Source organism: Camelus ferus, chromosome 12 (genome assembly GCF_009834535.1).
Source record: "Camelus ferus isolate YT-003-E chromosome 12, BCGSAC_Cfer_1.0, whole genome shotgun sequence".
Lineage (NCBI taxonomy): Eukaryota > Metazoa > Chordata > Mammalia > Artiodactyla > Camelidae > Camelus > Camelus ferus.
The window spans coordinates 2,485,152-2,503,558 of record NC_045707.1 but is presented as its reverse complement, the minus strand read 5'-3'; the positions used below and the strand labels follow the sequence as shown (position 1 = coordinate 2,503,558).

The window sequence follows — 18,407 nt, the reverse complement described above, 5'->3', positions numbered from 1 at the left end:
AGAAAAACAGAAGCATGGTTATTTATTTATTGTCCAGCACCCATCTCTGGAAAGACACCAGGGGACAAGCACAGATGAATAACTGTATTATCTAGCGTTGGTGTCTTGCTTTCACATCTCTTCGTATTTTAATTTTTATTAGCTTATTTATTTGTTCATTCACTCCACAAACATTTCACCATGCCAGATCCTGGGTGTACAGGCACAAACGAAGCATTGATCTGCGCATAGGAAGCTCCTGGCTCCTTGTTTGGAGGCGGCCAGAGGGTGCTATGATAGAAATGAGCCCAGGATGCTATGGGAGCAGAGAGGAGGACCTCTGTACCAGGTGGGAGCATCTGAGAGGCCTCCTGAAGGAGTCACCACCCTCAAAGCTGCAAGAGGAAGGGAGGAAGTGTGGATTTTTTTTTTAAGGGGAACACACAAACGTGGTCCCCCACTACCACAAATCATGCAGTCAAGTTTCCCACCTTGGGGGACATCACAGGGGTCAGCACGTCCGGAGTACAATGGGTAAGCCTCGCCCCTGGGAAAACCACCTTTGTGATCATGGTGTCTCCCCTGCCAGGTAAGTTTTTTTTTCTTTGCCCACAACAGCATTTTATTTTTAACTTTTTCTTTTTTCATTTAGTTTTTTTGGGGGCGGGGAGGTAATTAGGCTTATTTATTTATTTTTAGAGGCAGTACTGGGGATTGAGCCCAGGACTTTGTGCATGCTAAGCATGCACTCTACCACTTGAACTATACCCTCACTGCTAAGTGTGGCTCTTTGAGTGACGGCATGGAGACTAGGGTGGGCTCGGGGCCGAAAATGTAAATGAGCACTTGGGAGCCAGTGCACCAGATTCACGGAACGATGTTTGTTGAGTGCATGCTAAGAGAGGGGCCCTGAGTGCCATTCCAGGGAAGAAGAAGGCATGGCCTGTGCTCAGTAATCATTTGCCGAATGTGTAACAAATGTGTAAAATAGAGGTGCTCAGGATCCGCCGCCTGAGATATTGATTTAATGAGAATCTCCCCAGGGTTTCCGAGGTCCGATGGAGTGGAAACTCCTCAGCAGGACCACAGGACACCTTCTGATTAGTCCAGCATTTGCCCCACTTTAAGAGGATGCAAACTCCCTAGGGGGCTTGTTAGCATGCAGATTGGAGTCCGTGGTCTGCGCTGGGTCCTGAGACTTATAACAAGCTCCCAGGTGAGGCTGGTGCTGCCAGGCTGCCCGTCCAAGGACCTCAGTTTCTGCGGCAGGTCCTTGCCCCTTCCTACCCCTCCTGCCTCCTTGACCCTTCCCACCCAGACACTGAGCTGCTCAGAGTCCTGCACAGTATGTATCTCCTCTCCACTGGGCCTCGGGTCCAGGTTTCCTGCCCAGAATGACCTTCTCCTCCCCTTTCACCGAGACGCCCCCCTTCTGCCCTGACAGCACCCCTGCAGTGCTTACCCTTCACCGCACTTACGCACTTACCGGGCTATTCTGTTAGCACCAGAGCATCTTCGGGGCAGAGATTGCAAGTGGTCCATCACCAGACCTCACACCTGGCACAGGGTCTGGAAGATGATATACCCTCCAGAAATACATGGGGAATAAAAATGAACCTCCTAGAGGAAGTAATAAAGGAAGACGCAGGATCAGCATCATAATAGCAAACACCCTTTGGCACTTACTCTGTGCTGACGCTTGTCGGTGTTTGACACATACAATGTCGTTGCATCCTCACAACAACCGAAGTTTCTAAAGGACTGTCATCACTTCCCTTTTACAAAAGAGGACACTGAGGCACAGACAGTTTCTGTAGGTGGCAGAGTCTGGATTGTGACCCAGGCGGAAGGAGCAGAAATGTCGGCAGAGGATGCCACAGGTCAGAGGGAGGGGAATGGTCCTGAGGGGGGGTCGGGGTCTTGCTGGATGAGTCGGGGTCAGTGGGCAGAATGGTCACAGAAGGTACGAAAGCAGTGGTGTGACAGTGGCCAGTTCGTAGAGTGGGCAGATTCAGAGCACAGTGAGCTGCTGCTGCTTGGGGGGTAGATCCCCTGCAGAGGATCAAGGGGTGACAGGCCTTATCAGGAGGCTGGAGATAATTGCAGTGAAGCCCAGGAGATCCACCTAGGAGTCTGGGCTTCACAAGGAAAGCACTGCAAAGGTTTTTGGCCAGAGAAGGGCAGGATGTAGTCTCAGCTCATTGAGGGTCTGGGCTGAGTCTACCGAGATGATGCAGCCGATTGAGAGGTTTTGGATTTTGTGCAGTGAGTGTACCTAGGTTCAATTCTCAGCCTCACTACCTATATTAGCTGAACGACCTTGATCAAGCTACTTAACATTCTGTGCCCCAGTTATCTCCTCTGTAAAATGAGGGGAAAAAAGTCATGACGACTGGGCTGTTGAGAGTACTGAACTGACAATAACCACAGTGTTGTCACTCGGCCCTGAGGGAGCTAGTATAATCTTGGGCAAATGACTCGACTCCCCTGAGCCTCAGATTCCTCATCTGGAAGATGTGGGAGGTTAATAGTAGCCACATCAATAGACTGAGATGAGGATGGAATGAGGCAATGTATGTGCCAAGTGCTCAGCTCCATGCCTGGCACAGAGTAAGGGTTCAGTAAGTCTGTGCTGAGCTGATACGCATAGCTGGGCTTCAGGACCTCGGTCTCAGGATGCAGAAAATACCAGTGGAAGTCAGGGAGGGTCCTGCTGGGAAGCTCGGGTCAAGGTCTGGAGGAGAGGAGGCAGGGCCAAGGGCCAGAGACCAATGAGATGCCAGGGAGAAGGAAAGGGAGACTGGGTAAGGTGGTGGTGAGGGGAGTGAGGGACAAGAAAGGACAAGGGCATGGGGGAGGCCTCTGGGTTTGAGTCTGGTTGGCCTGAAGAGGCTGGCAACGTGAGCAGAGCTGGGAGTCAGGTGTGCAGACAGGTTTGGCAAGAACCACATCGTTAGACAACTGAACAATAGGGGAAAAAGACCAAGAATCTTGGGTAATAAAACTGGAAGTGATCTCGATGCTTTTCTTCACGCTTTAAAACATTTTCTAACTTTAAAAAAATGGGGATGAGGTGGGCAGGGCATAGCTCAGTGGTAGAGTGCCTACTTAGCATACAGAAGGTCTTGGGTTCAACACCCAGTACCTCCAAATAAATAAATAAACCTAATTACCTCCCTCCCCCCAAAAGAAAGGAAAAATAAAAGTTTTAAAAATGAGGATGTATTATTTTATATTTATATGTTAATTTTGGCATTTTTTAAAACTTTTATTGAAGTAAAGTTGATGGACAATGAAACTGTTCAGGTGTTTCATGACTCAGCTATACATACACAAATAAATATTCTTTTTCAGATTCTTTCCCATTATAGATTACTACAAAATATTGAATATATTTCCCTGAAATTTAGGATGTATTTTTATATTTGATTTATTTAAATAGATAATACATTATACAAGTCTAAATTTAAGAGCTATAAAGGTTTTTCTCAGTGAAAATTCTCCCACCCCTATTTCCCAGACACCCAGTTCTTCTAAGAACAGTCGGTGTTACTTCTTATATATCCTTCCCAAGATTTCCTATATTTAGTCTAGGATGTATTATTTTTAGCATAAAAAATTGTGTGGATTAAAAAAAAAAGACTGAAGGCCACATACAACAAAAGGAAAAATAGGCAAATTGGATTTCATGGAAAAAAACCTTTTATGCATCAGAAAACACTATCAGCAGAGTAAAAAGGCAACACAGAGATTAGGAGGAAATACTTGCAAATCATGTATCTGATAAGGGATTAATATCCAGAATATACAGAGAACTCCTACAACTCATCAACAAAAAAACCCCAAACAATTTGATCCCAAAATGGGCAAAGGACTTGAATAGACATTTCTCCAAAAAGATAGACAAATGGCCAATAAGCACATGAAAAGATGCTCAACCTCACTAACCATCAGGGAAATGCAAATCAAAACCACAAGGAAATACCATTTTATACCCAGTTAAAATGGCTATTATCAAAAGCAAAAACCTTTCATCTGTTTTCCTGTTGCATAATCTTCTTTGATGACAATACTTTTTTTTTTAATTACAGAAAATAACAAGTAGAAGAGAGGATGTGAACAAATTGGAATCCTTGTGCATCGTTGGTGTGAAGGTAAAATGTATAGACGTTATGAAAAACAATTTAGTCTTCCTAAAAAATTAAAAACAGTATAGCCATATGATCCAGCAACTCTTCCTCTGAGCACTCATCCAAAAGAATTGAAAAGAGAAGAGATTTGTGCATCCATGTTCATAGCAATATTAGTCACAATAGCTAAAATGTGGAAGCAAACCAAATATCCATCAGTGGATGAATGGATAAGCAAAATGTGGTCTGTGCATACAGTAGAATATTATTCAACATTAAAAAAAGAAGGAAATTCTGACACGTGGTACAACATGGATGAAAGTTGAGGACATTATGCCAGGTGAAATAAGCGAGTCACACAAAGACAAATACTGCGTGGTCCCACTTACATAAGTGATGGACCTAGAGTAGACAAACTCGTAGAGACAGGAAGTGGAATTATGGTTTTCCAGGAGGTGGGGTGGAGCAGGATAGGAGGATGGGGAGTTATTGTTCGGTGGGTACAGAGTTTCAGTTTTGCAAGATGGAAAGAATTTTGGAGACGGATAGCAGTGATGGTTGTACAATAGAAATGTCCTTAATGCTGCTGAACCATACACTTAAACATGATTTAAGATGGTGAATTTTATGTCATGTACGTATTCTACCACAATAAAAACAAACTGGGAAGAAAAAAAAGGCTGACCATCAGGAAGAGGCTGGGGTTGGAGAGATGGATTTGAAAGTCCATGGGTATCATATTTGAAAGTGGAGGAGTGGGTTAAAAGCTCAGGAAAGAGGGTACAGATTTAGGAGGAGAAGAAGAGGGCTGAAAACAGCAGGCACTGGGATGTAGTCTGTGGCATGTGGGCTCTAAAGCTCCACCGACATGGGCTGAACTCTGGCCCCACCACTTAGTAGCTGTGTGAACTTGGCAAGTCACTTAATTTCTCTGAGCCTCCACTTCCTCATCTGTAAAATGGGGATAATATTCATATCTAACCTTACGATGTCATTGTGAGGCTTAAATGAGATGATGTTTAAACAAAGCACTTAGCAAAGTGCCTGCCACATGGTGAATCACTCAATAAATATGAGCCTCTGGTAGAGATGCTATTAAAAATGGTTAACAACAGATATAAGACTGGTACCAAACAATTGGAAGAAACACTGCCTTCAGCAAACAGATGTAGCCCAAACCTGGGCATTCCAGTGGAGCGTCCACCCTGGGCTAGGGACCAATCATGGAAGGGAGGACAGGAAAGGCAACCAGTCCCTCTGGGAAGTTTCTGGGAAGTCTGTGTTGGGAGGAGGGGATGTTGAGCAATTTCAAATGCTGTCTAGGAAGGCAAGACCCGAGTGAGGCATTCAGCCTGTGGACCGCCGAGGAGCAGTTTCAGGGAAAGGGAGGGGCCCAAGGTGAGGTAGCTGGGGCCTGATGCAGATGCTGTGAATTAAGGCTCACTTTTTGGAGAAATTGGCTGATGAGTGGGAGGGGAGAACGAGGAATGTACCTACCGTGAGAGTATCAGAGTGTTTTCACTGCCCTAAAAATCCTCTGTGCTCTGTCTTTTTGGCCCTCCCTCTCCCCACAACCCCCTGACAGCCACTAATCTTTTTACTTTCTTCATAGTTTTGCCTTTACCAGAATGTCATATAGCTGGAATCACATAGTATGCAGTCTTTTTCATATTGGTATCTTTCACTCAGTAATACCTGTTTAAGCTTCCTCCATGTCTTTTCATGGCCCAAGAGTTTATTTATTTGTAGCACTAATGCTTCACTGTCTGGGTGGACAACAGTTTATGTATCCATTCACCTACAGAAGGACATCTTGGTTGTTTTCACATTTTGCAATTATGAATAATGCTGCAGTAGACATCTTGTGTGCAGGTTTTTGGGTGTACATAAGTTTTCAGCTCCTTTGTATAAATATCCAGGAGCACAAGTGCTGGGCCGTATGGTGAGAGTATGTTTAGTTTTGTCAGAAACCTACCACGCTTGTCCTCCAAAGTGGCTTTGCATACCCATCAGCAATCAACAAGAGTCCCAGTTGCTCCACACCCTCACCAGCATTTGGTGTTGTCAGTGTTCTGGATTTTTGGGCCATTCTAATAGGTGTATAGTGGTGGCTTATTATTGTTTTAATTTGCATTTCTCTGATGCCATATGATGTGGAGCACCTTTCCATATGCTTATTAGCCCTCTGTATATCTTCTCCTGTGCAGGTCTTTGTCTTGCTTTATAATCATGTTGTTTGTCTTCTTATTGTTGAGTTTTAAGAGTTCTTTGTATACTTTGGATAAAGCTTTTTCTGGTTTGTTTTTAAGACAGAGAAATCCCCAAGTATGTTTATAAGCAGATGAGCGGCCAAGAGGATGAAGAGAAAAATAGTTAGCAGAAACACAAAACTATGTATACAGTATGATTTAACTTTTATTTTTTATGTTATTTGTCACTTTTAATTTTATATAATTACCGAGTTAAGGAAAACTACAAGAATAGTACAAAGGACTCCCATATACCTTTTATCCATCCTTGCCCGTTGTTTACATTTTGCTCTAATTTATTTTGTGATTTTCCTTTTTTCTCGAAGTGTAATTTACCATCAGTACAGCACACGAATCTTAAGGGTACACGTCAGTGAATTTTACATGTGTAGACCCAGTGTAACCACCAACTAGATCAGGATTAGAACACTCCTGTACTCCTCGTTCCTCTCCCATTCACCAACTCTCTTCGAGGGGAACCTCCACTCCAGCTTCTCTTAGAGATTAATTTTATCTGTTTTGGGACTTCACAAAAATGGAATCATACAATATTTACTTTTCTTTTTGTAGCTAAACTCTTTCACTCAATGGGGTGTCTATGAGATTCATCCATTAAAAAAAAAAACACACACACAACAGCTTAATTAAGATATAAATCATGTACCAAGATGTTCATCCCTTTAAACTAAACAATTCAGTGGGTTTTATTTAGTATAGTCACAGAGTTGGCCAACCACCCCTATTATCTGATTGCAGAAGATTCTCATTGTCTCAGAAAAAAACAAAACAAAACAAACCAAAAAACCCTTACACCCACTAGCAGTAAATTCCTATTCTTCCCTCCCCTCAGCCTCTGGCAACCACTAATCTGTTTTCTATCTCTATAGATATGCCTATTCTGGACATTTCATATGCATGACATTGTATACTGTGTGGTCTTCTGTGACTGGCTCCTTTCACTCAGCATAGTGTTCTCAAGGGTTATCTATGTTGTAACAGGTGTTAGTATTTCATTCCTTTTTATTGCCGAGTAATATGCCATTGTAGGAATATACCACATTTTGTTTACCCACTCATCAGTTCATGGATATTTGAGTCACTGTGTTTTTTAAACATAACACTAATCCGGTGTTTTTTATTTCTGTATGGTGGTCCACTGTAAGAACAGACTCAATTTATCCATTGTACCATTGACAGGGTTTTCTCTTCCTAGTTTTTGGCTATGTGAAGCTGCTACGAACATTTCTGTAAGTGCCTTTGTCAGGCCTGAGCACTCATTTCTGCTGGGTATATACTTAAGAGCAGAATTGCTGATCATAGATTATACAAGTACATTCAACTTTAGTAGGTACAGCCAAACCCTTTCCCAAAGTGGTTGCAGAAACTTACATTCCCACAAGCAATTTATGAGCGTTTCAGTAGCTCTCCATCTTTGCAAACACTTGGTATCTTAACTTCAGCCATTCTAGTTGGGGATAGTGCTAGCTCATTGTGGTTTTAACTTGCCTTCTGTGATAACCAATGCTGTTTAGCACCTTTTCATTTGCTTACTAGCTAGTTATCCTTTTTTCTGTAGGACTCATTCAAGTCTACCCATTAAAAAAAATTGTGTTGTCTGTCTTTTTCTTAAATAGATGCTCTTGATAAATTCTGGATATACACCCTTCAATATATACATGTATTGTAAATATTTTCTCCCAGCCTGAGGTCTGATTTTTTCACTTTCTTAAATACATCTTTTTTTAAATTTCATTTTTTTATTGAAGTACAGTCAGTTACAATGTGTCAATTTCTGGTGTATAGCACAATGTCCCAGGCATACATATACATACATATATTAGTTTTCATATTCTTTTTAATTAAAGGTTTTAAATGTATCTTTTGATGAACAGAAGTTCTTAATTTTATGAAGTTCAACTTAACAATCTTTTCTTATGGTTTATACCTTTTGTGAAGTTCTTAATTTTAATGAGTTCACCTTAATCTTTTCTTATGATTTATACTTTTTGTGTCTTAAGAAATTTTTGCTTCTTTCCAGGTCATGAAGACATCCTCCCCATGCTTTCTTCCAGAAGTTTTGTTGTTTAGTTTTCACACTTAGGTCTCTGATCCATTCTGAACTATTTCTCTCAACAGTGTAAGTGTAGGGATCAAGATTCATGTTCCCACATGTACATATGCAATTGACCTAGCATCATGTATTAAAAAGACCATCTTTTCTGCACTCATTTGCAGTGGTACCTTTGTAACAGATCAGATGACCATATATATGTGGATCTCTCAATTTGATTTTAAATACGTGTGTGTGTATAAAGATTTGAAAGCAAGTAACAAGCTGTGTTAATGGTTGCTGTATTGTGGTGGTATGGTTGTGGGTAATTTTTGTTTTCTTTTGAGCATTTTCTCCATCAACCATAATACTATTTTAATACTCAGACAAGATCGATAAAGTATTTTTCTAAAACATTACAGGAGTAGACATTATCAAGGGTGCAGGTTCTGGGAGATAGAGGAAAGGTTAGGCTGGACAGCAAGCAGGAGGGCTTCCTCAGTCAGGGGAGCATCCAGGCTGGAGAGGAGAGAATTCAGAGCCTGGCTGACAGAGGCCTTCCATCTTCTTAGTGACCTCAGTTTCCCGGAGAGGGTAGGGCTAGGAGGCGGGGAGTATGAGGAAAATGGACATGATCATTATCAATAATGCTCTGTTGTAAGTGTACACTCCTTAGCAGTTTATAAAACACCTACAGGCCCACTTCTCCAGTGTTCCTCCCAACAGTCCTACGGGCTGGGCAAGGCCCAGTGATTACATCCATTTTACAGATAAGAAGACAGATGCTCTCTGAGTCCTGTTCAAGCATCCATTAAGGACCATTTGATGCCAAGCCTTGTATTAGTTCAGGGTCCACAGAGACAAATAAGGCATACTTCCTATCTGCCCTCAGGCAGCTCCCAGCCTGGGCAGAGGGAACAGTAAGTCAATGGATGATGAAAATGCTGTGAGAGAGATAAACTCAAGATGATGTGACAGCACAAAGGAGGCACCTAACCAGACTAGACTGGAGAGTCATAGAAGTTTTGGAAGAGATGACATCAGCGTGAGTCTTCTCCTTACATGTTTGAAAAAATTCTGGAAGTGAGATACGTGTTTGAAATACAGATAAGCAAAAGAAAAAAAAAAATCAGTCATAATCCTCTGCCAAGACATACCCTTTACTTATACTTTGATATAATGCCTTTTAAACCTCATTCTCTCTTTGATATATGCACACATGTACACACACACACCAGACACACATAACACACATATAAAGATTACACAAAAATAAATGAAATCCGCTATAATAGCATTCTATAATTTGCTCTTCTTCATTTATTATGTTTTAAATCAGCAAATAGAAATCTACATTTTTTAAATGACTTTCTAGGTATTGTTCAACCTATGGATGTATCAAAATTTATTCAATCTTTTATAGTGTACATTTATTTCTAACATTTAATAACTATAAATGATGTTGCAAAGAAGAACTTTTAAATCCATTTTGGTGCACTTTTCCAATTGTTACTTTATGATTAATTATCAGAGAAAACTGATCAATTTACTTTTCCACCTGTATCTCTAAACCTGGCTAACAGTGGATATCTTTATTTATTTATTTGTTTTAATTTGACAGGTGAAAAATGGCATCTCTTGTAGTTTTGTTTGCATTTCAGATGTCTAATTTTTTTTCATAATTACTGGCCATTTATATGTTTCTTTTTAAATAGCCTGTTCTTTATTTGCTCACTTTTATTTTAGAGTATTTGGGGGTTTTCTTACGGATGTAGAAGAGCTCTTTACATATTGTTGACAATAATTCTTTGTCACAGAATTGCAAAATCTTTTTTCTAGTTTCCTCTTGCCTTTAGATCATACTTTTTCTGAAATTCATTTGGAAGAGTAGTTTAGTCATGATAGGAAGAACATTTCAAAAGGAAAGAGTAATGAGAAATTTGCCTTCTTAGATATAAAATAAATCATAATGCTACTATCCTTAAAGTATTGTGTAACTAGTACACAGAAACATCAATGGATAAAACTCAGAAACAGATCTAAGAACAAAAGAGTTTCATAGGTGATGAAGATGGTACCAAAAATCATTGAAAATGGTATGTAGAGAACTGGCTATTACAAAAACTGCATTAGATTTCTTCCTCACTCCAAAGTCAAAATAACTTCCAGATGGATTAAAAATGTAAAAAACTGTTTTAAAAATTAAAAAATTTTAAATCCTCTCGTTGTGATCGGTAACAACAAAAAATGAGCTTTGCCTACTTAAAAAATTCCAAGAAAATATTTTGTAACAAATATGTGAAAGGAAGTGTGCGAGTTAACCACGTGGAGGTAAGGAGGGGCTCAGAAGTGCACTCCAGGCAGAGCAAAGGTCTTAGGTTGAAAGACAGCAACGTGCCGGCTGTAAAGAGAGGATCAGAAATCAAACTCAGGGCGCCCACAACGGATCCGGGGCTGAGTCCATGTCCGCCCCTACAAGCCATCTTAACTATAAAATAGCACTTTTCCCATATATGGTCCTTAATATCTGTTCTGGTAGGATGACATGGGTCTGGGAAAACAGCTCGTGGGGCGGGGTGTCAGAATCCCGGACCTTCCCAGTTTGCTCCCGCCCAGCCTCGCCCGGGACCAGTCAATGCACAAAAATCCCGGCCTGGACCTCTCTGCGAGTTTCCTCCTCTGGTTGGATTCTCTCTGTGTCAATCCTCCTCCTGGAACCTGGCTGCTGGTTGGGCCCGCCCTAGGGGGCGGGGCTCCCGCCTAGGAAGCTCGGGGAAGGTGGAGAGGGTGGAGGTGGGGGCAGATGGAGGCCACCCCTCTAGGCCCCATGGACTCCGCCCACTACCTTCCCACAGGTCAAGATGTCGGTCCATCAAGACGAGAAGCGGGCTGGAGTGGGAGAGACAGCTGGGGGCGGGCCCATCTCTCCAGGCTCCGCCCCTCAGCCGGCGCTTGTCTCAGAATGGGCGGGCGCTGAGAGGGCGGGGCGGGAAGGCGGCGAGGAGCCGAGCAGGGTGCGGTGAGGCGCGCAGATCACCGCGGTTCCTGGGCAGGGCACCGAAGGCTGAGAGAGGCTGACCTGCTGCAGCTCCCGCCTCGCGCGCTCGCCCCACCCCGCCGTCGCCTGAGCGCTCGAGAAAGCCCTCTCAGGAGAAGCAGCGCCTGTTCCCCGGGGCAGATCCAGGTTCAGGTGAGCGAGCCCCACCGGCGTGTCCCGCCCCGGGCGGGCGGGGGCGGCGGCGACGGGACGTGCGGCGTCTGGGGCGAGCGGGCCGACGTGTGGTTCTCGGCCTCCGCGCGGCCGGCGATCAGCGCGGGCGGGCGCGAACGCGGCGAGGCCCGGCCGGGGCAATGCATCTTTCCCAGTGGGGTTCCAGGCCCCCTGCGCTGACGCTCGGGGAAGGCGCCGCTGAAAGCGAGGCTTCGGGGAGCAGAGGAAGGCTTCGGTGCCGGACGCTCCCCGGAAACCCTCCATCCCCCCCCCCACCTCCCGCCGGCGCACTCCGCGGGCCGAGCACCGGGAGCCTCGACCTCCCCCTGCTGCTGGAGCACGCGCCCCGCCCTCGCCTCGCCCAGTACCCAAGTTGGGCAAACTTTTTAACCCATTCCGGGGAGTCTCTGTCCCTTGGACCCATATGAACGGGGAGGGTAGGGTGGGGGTCTCGGGGTGGCGGCTCCTTTGGAAGTTTCAGGGCGTTTTCGAAACGGAGGTAACGGGCAGCCAGGGACCGTTTGGCAGCTGTCAGGACGTCCTCCTGAGTCAGAATCGGACAATCCGGCAGCAGACATTGCGCTCGCTCAGTTTCCGCCCTCTGCTCCCGACTTCCTCATTCGCCCGGCTGCAATCGGCCCGGCGGAGGAGGGGGACGGGGAGAGGTGCGGGTGGGTGCTTGGAGAAGGGGGACCCAGCAGGGACCGGGGATCGAGGCAGGAAAGGCTCCCTTCCTCCCCTACAGACCCTCACCCTTTGACTTTTGACTTCTGCTTTTCGGGAGAGAAAGGCTCGGGAAGGCCCGAAGTCATCTCCGCGGTCCCGGCGCGCACCTGATTCCACCGCACCTGCGGGCGGCCCCATGGGGCGGGCAAGGGCAAGGAGAGCTGGGGCCTGCTCCTTTAGGACCCGGCTTGGGCTATTGCATCGTTCCTGTTTGGGCTAGATCAGGGGTTTTCTACTTACCCCCTTCCCCCGCGCCAAATTCCCTGCGCTGGGTCCTCACCCCAAGTTGTCCTGGAGCCACGCCCAGGGTGGGACTGCACCCCCTCCCATCCCTCTAGACAGCTCCGTTGTTTCAAACTGAGGCCGAGTACCCTCCTGAACCAGGTTTGCTGGCTGTCTTGAGATGGGGGCAGGGTGAGCGCCAGGGCTGCCGTCTGCAGCTCCACCCAGCCAGTGTGGGGAAGGTTCCTGGGAAGTCCCAGGTCCTGGAGGCAGGAGGCTCTCTCCGCTGGGCAGTTGAGAGGCTCAGCCACTTCTCGGTTCACTGCACCCTTTCCTGGGTTTAACAGGATTTCAAAGTAACTGTTGAGTAACTGTTGAAGGGGAAGAGCCTTAGCGCCTTCGTGCAACACTGTGGCCATTTCTGAGCCTGTAACCTTACCGGGTGGTTTATTCCCTTTTTGGTAAAGAGTGAGGCTGCTTTAAGGCCTATTTAGACAATCACTTGATGAATATTAGTCAGTTTATATACAAGGCTGCCAGGGATGGGGGAGGGTACGCAGAGGTGTAATTGAGCAAATATTTAACTGGCTTCACTGTGCCAAGGACTCTGCCAGGTGATGGTAGGGGTGTGAGGTTGAGTAAGACCTGGCCCCTGCCCTTGGGCATCCAGGGGAGAGCTGGGACAAATCTGTTGATGACTCTAATGTGAGATGAAGATGACAGAGACCCCAGAAAGGTACGGTGAGTCATGGGTATTGGGAGAAGGGAGCCAGCCCATCCTGTGGAGAACCCAGAGGGCAGAGCGAGGAGTTTACAGTCCTCAGGGGAAATAGTGGCCAAAGGACTGAAATACAAAGGCAGCCTGTGATGAGTGTCCCAAGCATGTGAGAGACAAAGAGACTCTGAGAGGGACCACTTCTGTCTGTGGAGGCTGCCTCCAGGAGGGAGGATATTGCAGGTTTGGCAAACTGAGGCCAGCATTCGGGGTTGAAAAGTGAGGACTCATTTAGTGGATAATTGAAGGGTAATTAAAGACGTCAAGAGATTGCTCAGTGTAATTTGAGAGCCGCTGTGCCCCCCAGATGGCTGCAGGGTGACACCAAAAAGCTCAACTTTTCACATTCAGCAAGTCCCGGCAGTGCCCATGGGCAGATCCAGGTGCTCGGATCAGCAGGCAGTTTGCAGAAGGGCAGCCGGAGAGGTGTGTTCTGTGGGGCACGTGAGGGGTGAGGAAAGAGAGGGTCAGGGCCCTTGCTTTCTGTTTTTTATTTTTTTACTTTTTAACCTAAGGGGTTGGAGATGGGACAACTTCTCTCCTGCAGGATGAAGGATGCATGTTAATCACAGCCTGCCTTTTGCCCGGTCTTGCTCCAGAAAAAACAAAACCAGGATCTGTTAGCTTTTTAAAAGGAGAAAAGCACACTCAAAAAATGCTGCATTGTTGTGTGGGCTGTTGGAGGGTATTGCTAGAAACCAGGCTGGCTGTGCTTTCTTCACTTCCTCTTCTAGCTAATCCTTCCATAAAGTACTTAAGACAGCCCTTACCAGCTTGACATCTTTATTTCAAAAGGAGAGGAGGGGTTGCTGTTGTTTTCCTCCAAGCCTGGCCCTACCCTTCTCTTGGAGGGGGAGAAAGAGAAATCCAAAGCAAAGGGGAAAAAAAAATCCTTGCCTTGACAGCTTCCTCCCAAGCATCATGTTCCAAAAATATTTAGAATAACAAAATCTGTGTGTCGTCTTAATTAAACAAACGTCCTAATTTGCTGAGCAGAAAACAGCATCTCTGCCCGCAGGGGCAGGAAGTGCATTTTCCCTTTTGTGCAGCCCCAGAGAGTCTCTGCCTCTTGGCCTTAACCCTTGGTGTGCTGAGCCCCTGGGCTTAAGCCCTCTGGTGACAGTGGAATGGAGCCCAGGTACCCCCTGGAAAGTGGTGTTCCTGTGACTTACAGAATCCCATTCTTCCGGAGAGCTGGAAAGAGTGGGATCCTTAGCTTTGGCACTTGGCAGAGTTCAAATCCTGACCCTGCCACTTGTAGACTGACTATAGGCAAGTCACATGAGGACCTGAGCCTCAGTGTCCTCATCTGTAATACGGGGATCATGATACCTACCCTGCAGGGCTAGATGTGCGAACTAGAAGAAATAAGGCTTATAAAGGGTCTGATATATAGTGACTGTGTAAGTTTTAAGGAAAATATATAAGTGATCAGTCTTAACTCCCTGGATTGTCAAGTGAGGAAACGGGAGGAGGGGTTTTCCTGGCTCTTAGCTCATGCTCTTTCTAATTCTAAAAAAAGGTGTGCTTGTGTGTGTGCAGGGCTCGTGGACTACGTGATAAACACACAGGTGGTTCCAGGGTGCATCTGCTGATGCCTTTGGATGCTCTTGGCGATAAGCTCGTGCTCACTAGCCTTGTCTCAGGGCCCTGGCCCGGGCACAAGTTTGTTAGCACAAACTAACTGCAGTTTTAGTTCTGAAACGTGGGTTCCTTGATCCAGGAGAGAGTCAAAGGGTGACATGGAAAGAGCGCTGTTTTTAGTGTCTGGAGACCTGGCTTCCAGATCTGGTTGGGGGAACATTGGATTTTGGTAGAAAGTACCGTATCGCCCTACAGAGACATCATCACACCAGTTTATGTGCCCACCAGTTGTATGCGAGAGTGCTCGGGAAACTGAAAAATGCTGTAATTTTACTTATTAATTTTTCAGTAGTATTCCCAGATTCACCTTTTATTAAAAACACAGTGCTTGATAATCTTGTGATATCTGTGATCTGAATAAACTGATAAAGCAGAAAAACAGTTTTCCCTCCCACAAAAACTGCAGTAATTTTAACTTCTCTGAGATGCCTCAGTTTCTCAGGCACTCTCATGCCCTATGGATGGGAGTCTTAAGTTGTAACAACCCTCCTCTTGAAAGGTAGTGTGGCAGTAGCTGTCAAAGCACAGTCCTTCTGACTGATTTCTAGGAACTCAACCTGGTCGATAAACACAAACGTGCAAAAGGAAATGTCCGAAGATACTCTTTGCAGCATTGTCATAGAAAAAGACTGGAAACAAGCTAGCTGTCTATTAAGAGGGTCAAATAAATCATGGCACAGCTGTATGGTGGGAATCCTTGCAGCTCTTGAAAAACTGAGCCTGACCTATAGGCACCAAAAGGGTCTGCTCTCCAAGATCTATTGTAAGTGGAAACAGCTAGATGCCGAGTAGTGTATATGGTGCTCTCTTTCTTGCGAAATGTGGTGTCACCTCCATACTGTGGGTGCAAAGAAACCACGGTGATAGTGGCCACCTCTAGAAAGGGCCCAGGAAGCAGGAATCTGAGGTGAGCATTACTTTCTCACTAAATGCCTTTTTACATGCGTTGCCCTCAAATTGTCAAAAATTTAACATGTATGTATATGTATGACTGAAAGATTATGCTGTACACCAGAGATTGACACATTGTAAACTGACTATACTTCAATTTAAAAAAAACATTAAAAGGAAAAAAAAATGTTACATGTCTTAGTTTTATCATTTATGAAAATAAATCATTGGCTGGCCAATTCCAGAGGTCTCCACTTTTAAATGTATTACTTGCAATTCCAGATTTCACACTGAGTGCTGACTGTGTGCAGGGAAGGAGGAAGGGTCTTAAAAATGGACCGAGTTGCTCTTGTGGTTGGAACATTTTCAGCTCTGTTTTCTTCTCCGTGATGTCATATTATCACCAGAGTAACCCTTTTAAACAAATGTCTACTCTGATCCACTTTGTATTCTGGAAAATGGTAGATGATTGCTTTTTCTCTGCTGTACGAGAAAAAGAAGCCCACAGTACGTGTCTGGAAAGTATTTTGGGAAGCCCCTTTGCCAGCTTTCCCACAGTTCCCCTGGCTCCAAATTGCACGCTGTCCTTTCCTGGGGAGCCCACCGTGACCAGAAGGCTAAACCAGACCTTTATTCTCTTGGGTCCTCCTCCTTTTTAAACTTGGGGTCATTGCAACGCATTCCATTTCTGGTTGTCCCTCTAACATCTGGCCTGTGGTTTTTATGTACTAATAACATTGGAAAAGCCCAAATTCTTGAGAAAACATGATCACTGATGTGTTTTGAATTGGAGGCTCCTGACCCCCTTTCCCAGGCACGATGTGGGTGCTGGAGAAGATGCAGGCTCTGCTCACCTCCGAGTTGGCTCTTCTCTGTAACCCAGTAGGTGGAAGGCCCCCTTTGGGGTCGCAGGCAGGCAGGCAGGCCTGTGTCCCTGCCAAGCAGCCACTGGTCCTCCTGGAAAGATGGCCTGAGTCACGCATGAGTACATAAAATGAGCCTGGGTCTAAAATGGGCCTGCCACCACATGGGCGGGTGGTTTGAAGGCTGGATGCCAGCCTGTATCTGTCCCCTCTGCCCCCACCTGCCCCTTGTGCTCTGATGGCACCAAATATTTGGGATGTGGGAGGGGAGCTGGCCCCGTGCATCTGATGCATGCCTCTTTAAAAAGTAACTGAGGCAGGCAAGCTGCTGTGGGAATTTCTCAGGCCCCCATTCTGCCAACTGGTTTCTCCAGCCTGAGGTAATTCAGCAGCTGAGGGGACCCAGCACACCCGGGCCCAGAGAACGCTCCTGGCCGACCTTTGGCTCAGGGCTGACCCTCCAGTTCTCACAGTGGACCTCAGCATCTGTCTTCTCTCGAGCCCAGTGGACCTCCCCGCCCAGAAGCCAAGCCCACCACTGTGGCTGGAGGGAACCTTGCAGAGCCTTCTGGAAGTTGCCACCAAAGGGTGTGGCTTCCTGCCTGGGCAGGTTGGGCTGCAGCCGGTAGGGAAGTTGAAGGTGCGGCTGATCTCCGCCCCCCACCCCCTTCCTGCAAGTCCCTCTCAGAGGTCCTTGGTCCTAATGGTCCTTACCTCACTGCCCAGAGGAGCAGGGAGCCTCTTGGGGAGGCGAGCTCCCTCTCTCACCTCCGTGGATATTACTTTGGGTACTTCCGTCTTAGGTTTTCTTTTCCTTCCATTTTAACTGTAAATGATGATGATTTAATTCTAAATGATGCTTAAAAGAAATAGCAACAGTGACAGTACAATCTTCCCTACTGAATTTACTTATGATTATAGAATATCTGAGCTGGAAGGGATCTTAGGGATAATTCAATTTTTAACTTGCCCCCTCCCCTGGTCCCCACCCCCCACTAGAGGAGTGAGTTGGTAGAAGAAGGCTTTGGCTCCTGGTTTCACTCAACCCCAGTGCCTTTCTCTCAGAATCTTGTCGCCTCATTTAAAAGTGTTTTGAGCCGTTAGCATGCCTTTCTTCGCCTTTATGCGCTGTTTAGCCAAGCAACACATACTTAGCTCCTTTAATCTTTCCTCAAGAGTCTGTTCTTCCACACCCTTAATCTTTTTCTTTTCTTGGGGTGGGGAGGGGCCCAAGGGTTAAGAAACGAGGTGGGAAGTGTTTGGGGTTTCTCTGAACTGTTTCCAGTTGGCCAGTTCCACTTTGGTTTGACATTCTTGCAGCTCAAAATCAATATTTCACATGGGGCAGCGCCAGGCGGTGCGGTGGGCCATTCCGAGAGCCACACCAGCTTTTCACCGTCCTTCAGCCCGGCCTGATTTCTAGTAATTTTAAATCATTTAACGTTGGGTGATTGATTGGTTGTGTTTTCAATACAAAACCCACGTAGAGGGAATAAAACGGGAGCTTTGGGATCAGGTCAGGGGGCCAGACCCTCACCTTTTCTCCTGCTGACTGTTCAGCTGGAGCCTCAGTTTCCTCATCTGCCACGTGGGTATAAATCTATGCCAAGTGGTCCAAGTCTTGTGCTCCTCCCCTTCCACTTCCTCCCTCTTTCAGGTCATCACCT

At 45.7% G+C, this 18,407-nt stretch overlaps 2 protein-coding genes and 1 non-coding gene across 4 annotated transcripts in view; 1 reads left to right on the top strand and 2 right to left on the bottom strand.

Moving 5' to 3' along the window:
• Positions 1-411: 411 nt before the first annotated feature.
• LOC116667884 lies at positions 412-576 on the bottom strand. The gene has a single exon (XR_004324937.1). It is a non-coding gene; the product is annotated as a U1 spliceosomal RNA (small nuclear RNA).
• Positions 577-11,398: 10,822 nt separating this feature from the next.
• Positions 11,399-18,407, top strand: part of MYH9 (myosin heavy chain 9) — an 86,297-nt gene continuing 79,288 nt past the window's right edge. The window contains 1 exon segment of the mRNA XM_032492146.1: positions 11,399-11,598. The gene's annotated coding sequence lies outside the window, so the exon portion shown is untranslated.
• On the bottom strand, positions 11,409-13,181 carry LOC116667510. Of its 2 annotated transcripts, none has more exons than XR_004324318.1 (2): positions 12,586-13,181; positions 11,409-12,467 (listed from the first exon to the last, which is right to left on the bottom strand). XR_004324318.1 is itself a non-coding variant. In XM_032492147.1 (2 exons), the coding sequence occupies exons 1-2, from the start codon at positions 12,984-12,986 to the stop codon at positions 12,169-12,171; spliced, it is 660 nt and encodes a 219-aa protein (XP_032348038.1). In that variant the 5' UTR covers positions 12,987-13,181; the 3' UTR covers positions 11,409-12,168. The 2 variants fall into 2 exon arrangements, 1 of the variants encoding a protein (XP_032348038.1); XM_032492147.1 differs by having other exon boundaries at positions 12,626-13,181.

Coding starts and splice junctions, on each gene's coding strand:
- LOC116667510 (XM_032492147.1), bottom strand. CDS start 12,986: ATGGCCACAGTGTTGCACGAAGGCGCTAAGGCTCTTCCCCTTCAACAG. Junction 12,468..12,625: donor TGGCTCCAGGACAACTTGGG/GTGAGGACCCAG, acceptor GGCCGCCCGCAG/GTGCGGTGGAATCAGGTGCG.